Source organism: Erythrolamprus reginae, chromosome 2, assembly GCF_031021105.1.
Source record: "Erythrolamprus reginae isolate rEryReg1 chromosome 2, rEryReg1.hap1, whole genome shotgun sequence".
In the NCBI taxonomy this organism is placed as follows: domain Eukaryota; kingdom Metazoa; phylum Chordata; class Lepidosauria; order Squamata; family Dipsadidae; genus Erythrolamprus; species Erythrolamprus reginae.
In genome coordinates, this window is record NC_091951.1 from 22,127,832 (window position 1) to 22,142,214 (window position 14,383).

General features: G+C 44.4%; 1 protein-coding gene across 1 annotated transcript in view; it reads right to left on the reverse strand.

Moving 5' to 3' along the window:
- Nucleotides 1-536: 536 nt before the first annotated feature.
- Nucleotides 537-14,383, reverse strand: part of LOC139159248 (uncharacterized) — a 57,293-nt gene continuing 43,446 nt past the window's right edge. Inside the window, 1 exon segment of the mRNA XM_070736591.1 lies at nucleotides 537-4,326. Within this exon segment, the coding sequence (XP_070592692.1) occupies nucleotides 1,574-4,326 (2,753 nt within the window). The 3' untranslated portion in view covers nucleotides 537-1,573.

The window sequence follows — 14,383 nt, forward strand, 5'->3', positions numbered from 1 at the left end:
AGTGATCCTCCGTTTATCGCGGGTGTTCTGTTCCAGGACCACCCGCGATAAATGAAAACCTGTGAAGTAGGATTTTTTTCTCTCCCCACACACACATTGTCCCTCATGTGCCCGGTGTTGTTGCACCTCTCCTCAGAGGACCCCTGACGCCCGGCGAACCGACTTCCCATCCGAATCCTGAAGATACTGAGCACCACAGCGGTCACCTCCTGCACCCGGAATATCTGCAGCCGCTCTCGTCCACGCCTGTCAGCCCCATCAAGGTCAGTGCCAAGTCCGAGCCTCCTTTTGTCTGCCTAGCCTCTCGGACACGCGCACTTCCAACTCCTAGCCCGGCTGAACTGTTCAAGAAAATGATGCAGGCAGGAAAGTTCAGTGAATGGCTAACAACTGGCAGAACATACTTTAAATAAATTGAAAAAAGAAGAAATTCATAAGTAAATTATGACAAAGGATGTATACATTTTCAAAATGAGATTAAAAAACAATAATTGAAGAATTTAATGAAAAACTATATGATAAAGAAAAAAATTCAGAGTAAAAGATAATTTGGAAACAGCTACATTACCCAATATGCCTGAGAATATTAAAAATATGTTAAATGAAAAAATAACAATGATGGAGTTGACGGAAGTGATAAAAAGGCAAAAAAACAATAAGACCCAAGGATTAGATAGATTACCAGCAGAGGTTTATAAATTCTTACAAGACATATTAAACCTGTCAATGTTATAATGTTGTGGGAGTGAGGCCATTTTCCACTTTCCTTTTCTCTCCACCTATAAATTTAATCCTGAGAAATGTGAGAGTAAACTAAATTAGGCCAAATTCCAACAATCGATTTTTCATTTACATTTTCAATGAGAGATCACAAATGAAATTCACAACTTCTCTAAACTCTTGAAATGTTGCCTCGCGTGAATTTCCCTGTGTGCAATAAGGGACGATTTATGCTTGAAGATGAAGTAATTGTACATTTTAATGGTGTGGCTCCTCTGGTCCTTTACCAGGCTGGAATTATAACGAAAACCTTTCCCACAAAAAGGACATTCACATGGTTTCTTTCCTGTGTGAATCCTCTGGGGTACCACGAGGTTGCAATTCTGACTGAAACCATTCCCACAGATAGGACATTCATTATTTTTCATTTCCCCCCCACAAACTTTACGTTTATATGTATACCACCTCAACATGCTGCAAATGTACATTTCCCCCATATATCATAACAAATATCGTAAATTTGCACTGTTACTTTTATCTGACATCAGTTTTCCTTCTATATTATATGTTACTAGCCTCCCACTATCTCCTTCTCTTCCTTCTACCTTTTCTCCCTCTCTCCCTCTTACCTTCTTCCCTCCCACCACAATCCCCTTCCTGTATGAGTCCCATGATGTTGCACCAGGTTGGAATTATCCCACAGTCAGGACATTCAAAGGGTTTCTATCCTGTGTGATTCCTCTGATGTGTCACCAGGCAGGAATTATCACTAAAACCTTTTCCACAGACAGAACCTTCAAAGGGTTTCTATCCTGTGTGAGTCCTCTGGTGTTTAACCAGGCTGGAATTATCACTAAGAACATTCAAACGGCTTCTCTCCTGTGTGAGTCCTCTGGTGCTTCACCAGGCTGGAATTCTGACTAAAACTTTTTATACAGTCCAGACATTCAAAGGGTTTCTCTCCTGTGTGAGTCCTCTGGTGTGTAACCAGGGAGGAATTCTCACTAAAACCTTTCCCACAGTCAGGACATTCAAAAGGTTTCTCTCCTGTGTGAGTCCTCTGGTGTGTTATCAGGTGGGAACTGTCACTAAAACTTTTCCCACAGTCAGGACATTCAAAAGGTTTCTCTCCTGTGTGAGTCCTCTGGTGTGTCACCAGATTGGAATTACGACTAAAACCTTTCCCACAGTCATGACATTGAAAAGGTTTCTCTCCTGTGTGAGTCCTCTGGTGTGTTATCAGGTGGGAATTCTGACCAAAATGTTTTCCACAGTGAGGACATTCAAAAGGTTTCTCTCCTGAGTGAGTCCTCTGGTGTGTCACCAGATTGGAATTACGACTAAAACCTTTCCCACAGCCAGGACATTGAAAGGGTTTCTCTCCTCTGTGAGTCCTCTGGTGTTTCAAAAAGGTGGAATTTCGACTAAAACTTTCCTCACAGTCAGGACATTCAAAGTGTTTCTCTTGTGTGTGAGTCCTCTGGTGTCTTACCAGTTTGGAATTCTCACTAAAACTTTTCCCACAGTCAGGACATTCAAAGGGTTTCTCTTGTGTGTGAGTCCTCTGGTGTCTTACCAGTTTGGAATTCTCACTAAAACTTTTCCCACAGTCAGGACATTCAAAGGGCTTTTCTCCTGTATGAATTCTATGGTGTTTCACTAGGTTGGAATTATCATTAAAACTTTCCTCAGAGTCAGGACATTCAAAGGGTTTCTCTCCTGCGTGAGTCCACTGGTGTTGTATCAAGCAGGAATTATCACTAAAACATTTTCCACAGATAAAGCATTCAAAGGGGTTCTCTTCTGTGTGAGTTCTCTTGTGTTTCACCAGGTGGGAACTCTGACTAAAGCTTTTCCCACAGTCAGGACATTCAAAAGGTTTCTCTCCTGTGTGAGTCCTCTGGTGTCTCACCAGGTGGGAACTCTGACTAAAACTTTCCCCACAGTCAGGACATTCAAAGGGTTTCTCTCCTGTGTGAGTCCTCTGGTGTGTCACCAGGTGGGAACTCTGACTAAAACTTTCCCCACAGTCAGGACATTCAAAGTGTTTCTCTCCTGTATGAGTCCTCTGGTGTTGTACTAAGTTGGAACTGTGACTAAAACCTTTCCCACAATCAGGACATTCAAAAGGTCTCTCTCCTGTGTGAGTCCTCTGGTGTGTCACCAGATTGGAATTCTGACTAAATCTTTTCCCACAGTCAAGGCATTCAAAGTGTTTCTCTCCTGTGTGAGTCCTCTGGTGTTGAATCAAGCGGGAATTATCAATAAAATATTTTCCACAGATAAGGCATTCAAAGGGTTTGTCTCCTGTGTGAATCCTCTGGTGTCTCACCAGGCAGAAAACCTGACTAAAACCTTTCCCACAGTCAGGGCATTCAAAGGGTTTCTCTCCTGTGTGAGTCCCTTGGTGTGTCACGAGGTGAGAACTATGACTAAAACTTTTCCCATAATCAGGACATTCAAAGGGTTTCTCTCCTGTGTGAGTTCTCTTGTGTTTCACCAGGTGGGAACTCTGACTAAAACCTTTCCCACAATCAGGACATTCAAAGGGTTTCTCTCCTGAGTGAGTCCTCTGGTGTGTCACCAGGTGGGAACTATGACTAAAACTTTTCCCACAGTCAGGACATTCAAAGGGTTTCTCTCCTGTGTGAGTCCTCTGGTGTGTCACCAGACTGGAATTCTGACTAAATCTTTTCCCACAGTCAAGGCATTCAAAGTGTTTCTCTCCTGTGCGAGTCCTCTGGTGTTGAATCAAGCAGGAATTATCACTAAAATATTTTCCACAGATAAGGCATTCAAAGGGTTTCTCTTCTGTATGATTTCTCTTGTGTTTCACCAGGTGGGAACTCTGACTAAAGCTTTTCCCACAGTCAGGACATTCAAAAGGTTTCTCTCCTGTGTGAGTCCTCTGGTGTCTCACCAGGTGGGAACTCTGACTAAAGCTTTTCCCACAGTCAGGACATTCAAAGGGTTTCTCTCCTGTGTGAGTCCTCTGGTGTGTCACGAGGTGAGAACTATGACTAAAGCTTTTCCCACAGTCAGGACATTCAAAGGGTTTCTCTCCTGTGTGAGTCCTCTGGTGTTGAATCAAGCACGAATTATCACTAAAATATTTTCCACAGATAAAGCATTCAAAGGGTTTCTCTTCTGTATGAGTTCTTTTGTGTTTCACCAGGTGGGAACTCTGACTAAAACTTTTCCCACAATCAGGACATTCAAAGGGTTTGTCTCCTGTGTGAATCCTCTGGTGTCTCACCAGGCTGGAATTATGAGTAAAACTTTTCCCACAGTTAAGACATTCAAAAGGTTTCTCTCCTGTGTGAATCCTCTGATGTGTCACCAGGTGAGAACTCTGACTAAAACTTTTCCCACAATCAGGACATTCAAAGGGTTTCTCTCCTGTGTGGGTCCTCTGGTGTTGAATCAAGTGGGAATTATCACTAAAACATTTTCCACAGATAAGGCATCCAAAGGGTTTCTCTCCTGTGTGAATTCTCTTGTGTTTCACCAGGTTGGAATTTGCACTAAAAGCTTTCCCACAGTCAGGACATTCAAAAGGTTTCTCTCCTGAGTGAGTCCTCTGGTGTTTCATGACTGAAATTGTGACTGAATTTTTTAGTCAGCACATTCAAATATTTTCTCTTGTTTCTGAGTCTTGGGTGCTTAACCAGACTGGAATTCTTTCTTTGAAACTTTCTTCACAGAAAGGATGTTCATATGGTGTTATTCCTGTGTGTGCATCCTGTAGTGTCTCATGACCTGAGAATTTCTAATGAATATTCACACAATCTACACAGTCATGTTTTCTCCCTCATGTGTGTCTTCTGGTATACCACCATGTTGCCATGCTCATTAAAGCACTAAGCACATTGGGAGTACTTTTGTGGCTTCCCTCTTACGTGGTTGCTTCCATGAATAACAAAGGAGCTGTTCTGACCAGTTTTTGCTATGCTGAGATAGTGTGCATGGATTTTCTCCTGTCTAGCTCCTCATTGCAGAAACAGCTGTGATTTGAAATCTCTTCTTTTTCCACAACAGGAAACCTATGTTGCTTTTTCACAGCTGTTCATCAAAAATATGGACAATGCCTCGTTTAGTGGTACTTTCATTCAAGCCATTTTCTTCCTCACAGGGAGAGGCCTGCATTCCTGTCTGCTTTACATGGCTTTACTGTTGAACTTTTCCTCTCAACTGACTTCCAGATATCTCCCTTTTTTGCTGATTGACTTTTCATGTAACCTATCTTTGAGTTCTGCATAATCTGCATATTCGAGCTTGAAACCTCTCTTGATTTTCTCTCTCTTGTCTAACAGCTGCTGGAAGAGGAGGAGAATTGTATGGTTTTCTGAAAGAAATGGAAATATTTAAATTTTTTGCTTGATTTTCTTCCCTTTTCAATGTTGCTTTTTATTTCAATTGTCCCGAGTGGTCCTATTGCCATCCTCTTTGTCTGTAAGAATCAAAGAAAAATAGAACTTTAATTGTTTATAAAATAATTAGAGATGATGTGAAAAAATTATATGTATATATATGTATGTATGTATGTGTGTATATTCCAGCTAAAAAATAAATTTAAAAAATTGACATATACAGTAATACCTCATGATACGAACTTAATTGGTGCAAGGAGAAGGTTCGTAAGACGAAAGGTTCGTAAGACGAAACATTGTTTCCCATAGGAAACAATGTAAAGTCAATTAATCCGTGCAACAGCAAAAAAAACCCCGCAAAAAAACGCTGCCGCCTGGCTGTCACCTTTTAAAACAGCCGGGGGGGGGGGGGGGGGCTTCCCAGCAGCCTCCTGAACCCGGAAGTTTGGCAAAATTTCGGGGTTCGGGAGGCTGCTGGGAAGCCCCGCAGCCCGGCTGTCACGTTTTAAAACAGCCGGGAGGCTTCCCAGCAGCCTCCTGAACCCCAACGCCAAACCCTCCACGCACTTCGCCCTGAATGCCTCCTGGCTCAAGCCCGCCTTTGGGTTATCGGCTGGGGGTGGGGAGCAGGAGGACCTTCCTAACTCCCTCCTCCCCGAGCCGAAAACCCAAAGGCGGTCTGCTGCCGCCCGCCTGAGCCAGGAGGCATTCAGGGCGTGGAGGAATGAGAAGCTCAAACGCCGGTGGCTTCAGCTTCCCATTCCTCCATGCATTTCGCCCTGAATGCCTGCTGGCCGCCTGGCAGAGCACTCGCAGCCAGCGGGCGGTGGTGGTGGCGGGGGGGGGGACGGACAAAAGGCACGCAGAGTGCCTGGCTCCTGCCTCTCCGGAGCCGCCGACCGAGCGGAGCGATCTTATGCTGGCCACGGGCGAAGGGCGGGGAAGCCTCTTGCACCAGCTGCTACAGCCGCTGGCTTCCCCGCCCTTCGCCGGCAGAAGATCGCTCCGCACGGTCGGCAGCTGCCCAGAATCGTTACCCCTCCCCCGTTCGGATCTCCCCCCCCTCCCCACCCGGGGGGCTGGGATGGGAGGGAAAAAGAGAAAGAAGGCGGCGCTCCCCGCCCAGCCACGATGGTCCCTTCCTTATGGCTCATGTTGGCTGACGGGGAAGGGGCAGCGAAGTCGGTGCCGAGGCACCCTAAGCCCACCGGTGACAGCCAAAGGGTTGGCGAAGGGAGGGTGCTGCGGCGACCCGGCCAAGCCTATGGACGCGCCTCCCGTCGCTCTGCCCAATCGCAAAGCCGAAGGAGGCACGGGAGGCGGTGAATGTCATTTCCTCCGGCCAGTCAAGCGAGGCAAGGCGGGGAATGTTGTGGGGGGGGGGAAGTGAAGAAAATTGAAACAGATTACGAAAAGCTCGGTGGTGGATGGCACTCCTTCCAGGAAAACGCCCAGTCCAGCCCCCGCGGAGGCGTTTTCCTGGAAGGAGTGCAATCACCACCACCGAGCTTTTCGTAATCTGTTTCAATTTTCTTCACTCCCCCCACAACATTCCCCGCCTTGCTTCGCTTGACTGGCCGGAGGACATGACATTCACCGCCTCCCGTGCCTCCTTCGGCTTTGTGATTGGGCAGAGCGGTGGGAGGTGCGTCCAATCGCAAAGCCGAAGGAGGCACGGGAGGCGTTGAATGTCATGTCCTCCGGCCAGTCAAGCGAGGCAAGGTGGGGAATGTTGGGGGGGGGGGAAGTGAAGAAAATTGAAACAGATTACGAAAAGCTCGGTGGTGGATGGCACTCCTTCCAGGAAAACGCCCAGTCCAGCCCCCGCGGAGGCGTTTTCCTGGAAGGAGTGCAATCACCACCACCAAGCTATTCGTAATCTGTTTCAATTTTCTTCACTCCCCCCACAACATTCCCCGCCTTGCTTCGCTTGACTGGCCGGAGAACATAACATTCACCGCCTCCCGTGCCTCCTTCGGCTTTGCGATTGGGCAGAGCGGCAGGAGGCGCATCCAATCGCAAAGCCGAAGGAGGCACGGGAGGCGGTGAATGTCATGTCCTCCGGCCAGTCAAGCGAAGCAAGGCGGGGAATGTTGGGGGGGAGTGAAGAAAATTGAAACAGATTACGAAAAGCTCAGTGGTGGATGGCACTCCTTCCAGGAAAACGCCTCCGGGGGGGCTGGGCTGGGCGTTTTCCTTGGCAATCTTCCCATGGCTTCCCTTGGCTTCCCTGGCCGCCTGGCGCTACGATCTTCCGATCTTCTCTTAGCTTCCCTGGCCGCTTCCCTGGCCGCCTGGCGCTGCGATCGGCGCTGCGATCTTTCGATCGCAGCGCCAGGCGGCCAGGGAAGCGGCCAGGGAAGCCAGGGAAGATCGCCAAGGGAAGATTGGAAGATCGCAGCGCCAGGCGGCCAGGGAAGTGGCCAGGGAAGCCAAGGCGGCCAGGGAAGCCAAGCCCGGAGCGGCGGTGACGCTGCTCCGGTTGCCTGGTCCTCTCCTGCCTCCCACGCTGATGTTCCCCGCTGAGTCAGGCGCCGCCAGCCCCGAGTCAGACGCACCCTCACCGCCGCGCCCAGCCGCTGCCCGCCCCGTCCTAGCCGGAGCCTGAGCCGGCCCGCTTGGTCGCGCCTCCTCGCCCGCGGCCCGCCCACCTGCCCAGGATGCAGATCTGCTGTCTCTCCCCGTGCCCGCTGCCGGCCCGATCCTGCGCCTTTTGCTTCCCCCCCCAGCCAAAAATACAAAGGTGGTCTGCCGCCACCCACGGAGCAATGGGAAACTGAAGCCGCTGGCGGTTTCAGACTCCCTTTGCTCCACGCTGCTCCGCCCTGCCTGTCATGCGGCGGCAGACCGTCTTTGTGTTTTTCGCTGACGGGGGGAGCAGGAGGACCTTCCTGACTCCCTCCCCCAGCGTCGGAACTCCTGCCCTCCCTCCCAGCCAAAAACCCAAAGCCGTTTTCCGTCTTACGTACCTGCCGCCGCTGAGAAGCCCCGCAGCCCGGCTGTCACATTTTAAAACAGCCGGGTGGCTTCCCAGCAGCCTCCCGAAGCCGAACGCCAAACCCGAACTTCCGGGTTTGGCTTCGGGAGGCAACTAGGAAGCCCCCTGGCTGTTTTAAAAGGTGACAGCCGGGCTGCGGGGCTTCCCAGCAGCCTCCGGAATGCCAAACCCGGAAGTTCGGGTTTGCCGTTCGTAACACGAAAAAAGTTCGTAAGAAGAGGCAAAAATTTTCTGAACCCCGGGTTCGTATCTCGGGTTGTTCGTAAGACGAGGGGTTCATATGGGGCTATAGGGGTTTTTTATGTCGGATTACCCAGGTATATTGAAGGAACGTCACAGTTCCTTTTTGCTTCTAGGCCCAACCCAGGACCATTTCAAGGCAGTTAATTTATTCATAGCCGACAACTATATTCTGTATGTATCAAATGTTTTTAGCTGAAATTTTAAAATTAAGGGAGACTAGGATGGTACCATTTCGGCCTTGTTCTGGCCTCATCAGCTAGCCACACCCTTCCTACTGGGATTCGATCTGGCAGCTTCTGCCTTGTAAATATATATATAGATTGAATCCCAGTAAGGAAGGGTGTGGCTAGCTGATGAGGCCAGAACAAGGCCAAAATGGTACCATCTTAGTCTCCCTTAATTTAAAAATTTCAGCTAAAAACATTTGATATATATATATATATATATAAATATATATGTCACATTTTTATTTTTATTTTTTGCTGAATTTGAAAATTAAGGGAGACTAGGATAGATCTATTTCGGCCTTATTTTGGCCTCATCAGCTAGCCATACCCACTGGGACTTGAACCTGCAACCTTTGCCTTGTAAGGCAGAGAATTATCCTCTAGGCTACAGTATCCAATCCCTTCACCTCTGCACCAGGGAAGGGTTACATATTTTTGTGTCGAATCACCCTGGTGTATTGAAGGAACATCACAGCTCCTTATTTGCCTCTCCGCCCAACCTATATATAGGTTGCTGATTAGTTAATGGTTGTTGATTAGGCGTGATATCAACAACCATTAACTAATCAGCATACTTCAGCCACATCAACGACCCCAGATGTTTCCCCACTGACTCACCAGGAAGTTTCTACACAGCAGGCAATTGCTGAGCCATCAAACCACACCCAGCCACCAGTATTTATAGAAGGAAGGCAGCTTAGGTCTCGCAGTGTTCACCTTAGAACAAGGACAGAAACACCAGCCTGAAGATGATGAGTGGGACCTCATCGAAACGTCGCCAGAAATTTCCAAATCCTACACGGGAAGAAACCCGAATATACCAAGACCGTCATACCTGTACCCGTGAAAATCTACGAAAACACACACACACACACACACACACACACACACACACACACATATATATATATATATATATATATACACACACACACACACACACACACACACACACATATATGTAGATTGTTCTGAGTTCGGGTTTTACCCCGTGTAATATTTTGAGTGTCTATGTGACGTTTCGGTGAAATCACATTTACCACCATCAGGCTGAAGTTATAAGCTTCATGCTGCTGTAAATATATATATACTATATATACTGTATATTAAACATGCCCCAGTACTAATCACTTAATTTATTTATGATTCATAGAAGACTACCGATATCCAGTTTCAAATATCCATTCAAATTCACTTGTTTAATTGGGTCAATCAAGAATTCTTAGCAATGCAAAGGACTATCATCAAATGTATCTTGAAATGCTGGGGATAGATTATATAATTGTAGACTGTATAATTGTTATATAATTATAATTATATAATCATGCTTCCCTGATGATAAGACAGGGGCCTGTCTCGTGGTGGGGCTCAATTTGGGGGAGGCAGGCCAGGTGGGGCAGGGCAAGGGAGCGAGGGGTTTGGCATCAGATGGGCGTCTTACCTGTACTGAAGTTTAGCAGCTCTGTGTATCTCTCAGCTGGTCCCTTTACAGAAAAAAACCTTGTACGGTACAGAAACACTTCTCTATGTGAGAACTTTCTCAATGTGCAGTTCCAGTTCACAGAGGCCAGGGCAAGAGCTCCTGGCTGGGATCTGAGACCTAGTGAGAGAAGGAGGAGAGAAAGATATAACTACAAACCAAAAACGACAAGAGTTTGGTAGCAACAGGGGTTGTTGATTTTCTTGCTAAGTACCTGATTTCAATAAATTGTTAAGATGTCTGGCTTGGTGCAGTGTAACATTTGTTTGGCTGTTGTGTTCCGTAGTACCTTGCGGAAATTCGGGTGCTGCCCTCTTTGCATAAGGACATCTAGTTTATATGGCGAGATCTCTAGATTGCAGTTCTTAGTTTGTAGCTTGCAGTCAGAAGTGGAAAGATTGTCCCATGTGTGCAGCCTCCACTTCCACAGCGCCCCCCGAGGAGGAGGGCTGTGGGGCTGTGTGGACAACTGTCGGTTCAGGAAGATTACGTGCAGTGGAGCAAAAACATAGCAATTTTGATCTCTCTGTATCAAATTCCTATAATGTTTTTGCGGCTTTAAATGGTAAGATTGTTGTGGATATTAGCGAGGCCCCTCGGGTGGAGGATGAGGGGGTGTTCCAAAGGCAAGTTGTTGTAAGTGAGGTGCATAGTGTTACCAAACCATCAGGTGCAGTTAGTAGAAATAAAAAGAGGACGCATTTTCTTGTGGGTGACTTGACTGTGAGAGGTGTTCATTTGGGACAGTGTAAGGACGTGTTAAAGCTGATGAGGTGTCTCCATGAGGCCACTGCCAGCAGGGACAGGAGGCGGATTACAAATATTGTCAAGGCTGTGAGTAAAGTTAATAACATTGATGTGGTGGTGCATCTTGGCACAAATGATTTTATCCAGAGAAATGTTCATCTAAAAAGAGATTTCCAATGTCTGGGCAGAATAACTGATTCACTGACTTTCTCAGAGGTGTTACTAGTTTGTGGTCAGGAAGATAAAACAACTTGTATGGCAGAGTTTAATGTGCGGTTAAGGCAGTGGTGTAAAGCTGAAGGTTTTGTCTATGTTAGTTATGATGTTAGTAGGTGGTCAAATAGGGAGCTGTTTAAGAGGGATGGTTTGCATCCATCATACAGAGATACCCAGGTGGTTGGTGAAGAGTTCAGAACTTTTTTGGACAGCCATTTAAACTAGGTAAAGGGGACAGAGATGGAACTGATGTGGATGATTTCTGTTCCTGACCAATAAATGAGTGTTGAAGTTTATGAAAAGGCAGCTGTAAATGAAATAGATGTAGTTGTTGATGGTAAGGGGCAAACAAATAATGATAATTTTAAAAAAATGTGTACGAATGCTCGAAGGTTGAGCAACAAGTTCTGTGAGTTAATGGCCATAATATCTAGAGATAATTTGGATCTGGTTGCCATAACTGAGACATGGTTTACGGACTCCAATGAATAGGAAATATCCATACCAGGATATATGTTGTATAGGAAGAATAGAGTAGAGAGAAGGGGAGGTGGAGTAGCCAATTATGTTAAGGAAAATCTAAAAGCAACACTCAGTCAAAATGCATGTAAAGAGCTGGAGACTCTCTGGGTTTGCATGCAAACTAAAGAGGGTTTTGTCATTAGAATTTGGGTGATCTATAGGCCTCCAGGGCAATCTGAGGATTATGAGAACAAGATGGTGGATGAAATTACCCAAATGGCAGTAAAGGGATATATTGTGGTTATGGCTGAATGTGCAGTAGGGTTGATATTTTTGGAGGCGTCTGTAATATAGCAAATGATTTAGCTTTACTAGATAAGTGGTCAAAGCAATGGAAACTGCAGTTTAATGTTTTCAAATGTAAAATATTTTTTAAAAACTTTATTTAAATTTTCCAATATACTAAAAAGAAAAAAACATAAACATATGCAGATCATAACCCATTTCTGAATCAATATGCAACGATTTCAAATTTGGTTAGTTACTTTGATCAATAAAGAAATAAAATGAATTTAATTTATTAAACTGAAGTATTTGTATGTTTCATCTGTTATTATCTAAATATGCTTTCAAATGTAAAATAATGCACTTTAGGGAAAGAAATCCTCAATCTGATTATTGTATTGGCAGTTCTGTGTTGGCAAAATCCTCAGAAGAGAAGGATTTAGGGGTAGTGATTTCTGACAGTCTCAAAATGGGTGAACAGTGCAGTCAGGTGGTAGGAAAAGCAGGTAGAATGCTTGGCTGCATAGCTAGAGGTATAATAAGCAGGAAGAGGGAGATTGTGATCCTGCTTTATAGAGCGCTGGTGAGACCACATTTGGAATACTGTGTTCAGTTCTGGAGACCTCACCTACAAAAAGATAGTGACAAAATTGAACGGGTCCAAAGATGGGCTACAAGAATGGTGGAAGGTCTTAAACATAAAACGTATCAGGAAAGACTTAATGAACTTAATCTGTATAGTCTGGAGGACAGAAGGAAAAGGGGGGACATGATCGAAATATTTAAATATGTTAAAGGGTTAAATAAGGTTCAGGAGGGAAGTGTTTTTAATAGGAAAGTGAACACAAGAACAAGGGGACACAATCTGAAGTTAGTTGGGAGAAAGATCAAAAGCAACATGAGAAAATATTATTTTACTGAAAGAGTAGTAGATCCTTGGAACAAACTTCCAGCAAACATGGTTGGTAAATCCACAGTAACTGAATTTAAACATGCCTGGGATAAACATATATCCATCCTAAGATAAAATACAGGAAATAGTATAAGGGCAGACTAGATGGATCATGAGATCTTTTTCTGCCATCAGTCTTCTATGTTTCTAATTTTCAAACCAGTAATCTCAGAATTTGCCCTAATTTGTTTTAACATTGTTTTGATAGACAGAATAAAAAGTAATGGGGATAAAGGACATCCCTGGCGCACACCTTTCCAAATTTAAAATGACTCCGTTAGTTCTCCATTAATCATTATTTTTGCAGATTGTGTGTGGTATATTGCTACTACCAGTCTAATAAATTTGGTTCCAAATTTCATTTGTTTTATTAATTCAAGTACAAATTCCCACTTCAAATTATCAAACGCCTTTTGCGCCTATAAAAAGATGAGGGCCATGGATTTTAAAGGATGGGCCTCGTAAAATTCCAGTACAGTGGTACCTCATCTTTATTACATTTGTATGCCATCCCAAGTTCTCGGAGAGGGGCAGCATACAAATCTAATAAATTATAATTATTATAATTATAATTATTATTATCTTACGAACTTAATTCGTTCCGTGATGAGGTTTGTAAGTAGAAAAGCTCGTAAGATGAAATAATGTTTCCCTTAGGAATCAATTTAAAAGCAAATAATACTTGCAAGACCATTAGGAAAATCCAAAACATTTTTTCCTTTTGAATATATTTGTATAGGTATATTCCCAATCCCTCTTTGAATATATTTGTATAGGTATATTCCCAATCCCTCTTAGTCTCTTCTCACTGTACCCCCCCCCGGTCTCTGTCACTCATATCTCTTGTCACTGTCAATCCCGGTGCAATCATTATAAATCCCGATATAATCATCAATCTGTCTTTTATTTTCAAGATCCTTTTCATTTTTCTTGTCACTGTAAATCTCAGTGTATTCATCTATCGTTTTTTCTCTTCAATTCTTTTGATCTTTGTAATCTTCTTCTTTTTCTTCATCTTTATTTCCCACCATTGTTAATTCTAAGTGTTCACAATTCACAAAGTCCACAATTGTTAAATTAATTCACAAATCCATAAAGTCTCAGGCTGGAGGGAGGCACAGAGGTCAGCAAGGTTCTTGAGAGGAAGCAACTGCACTGGAGTTGCAGAGGAAGAAGATGAAGAGTGATTTAACCAGATGCCGGGTAAAAGTGTGCGAGAGCAAGAACAAGCTTTGCTGGATCCTATATTTTGAACTGTGGATTGTGTTTTTGGACTGTGATCAGAATTTCCTTGTGGGGTTTGGATTTGACTCTCTACAGATTTCAACACTGGGCCCTTTCCAACAAAATGAAATTAAATAGAGAAAAAAAGTATGTTCACAACATACTCACAACATTTGAGTAAAAAACACAGTACATAAAATCTAAATCCAATTAACATAAATAATCAATTTGAAATATTCTAATTTTTTTCAAATTTCATGCTTTAGTACAGTGATTTTCAACCTTTTTTGAGCCGCGGCACATTTTTTACATTTACAAAATCCTGGGGCACACCACCAACCAAAATGACACAAATTAAACAAATAAATAAATACATACATACATACATACATACATACATAACCCCCTCGTATATACAATCCCATGTAACATCCCCTTATAAATACAGTCAATCATCAA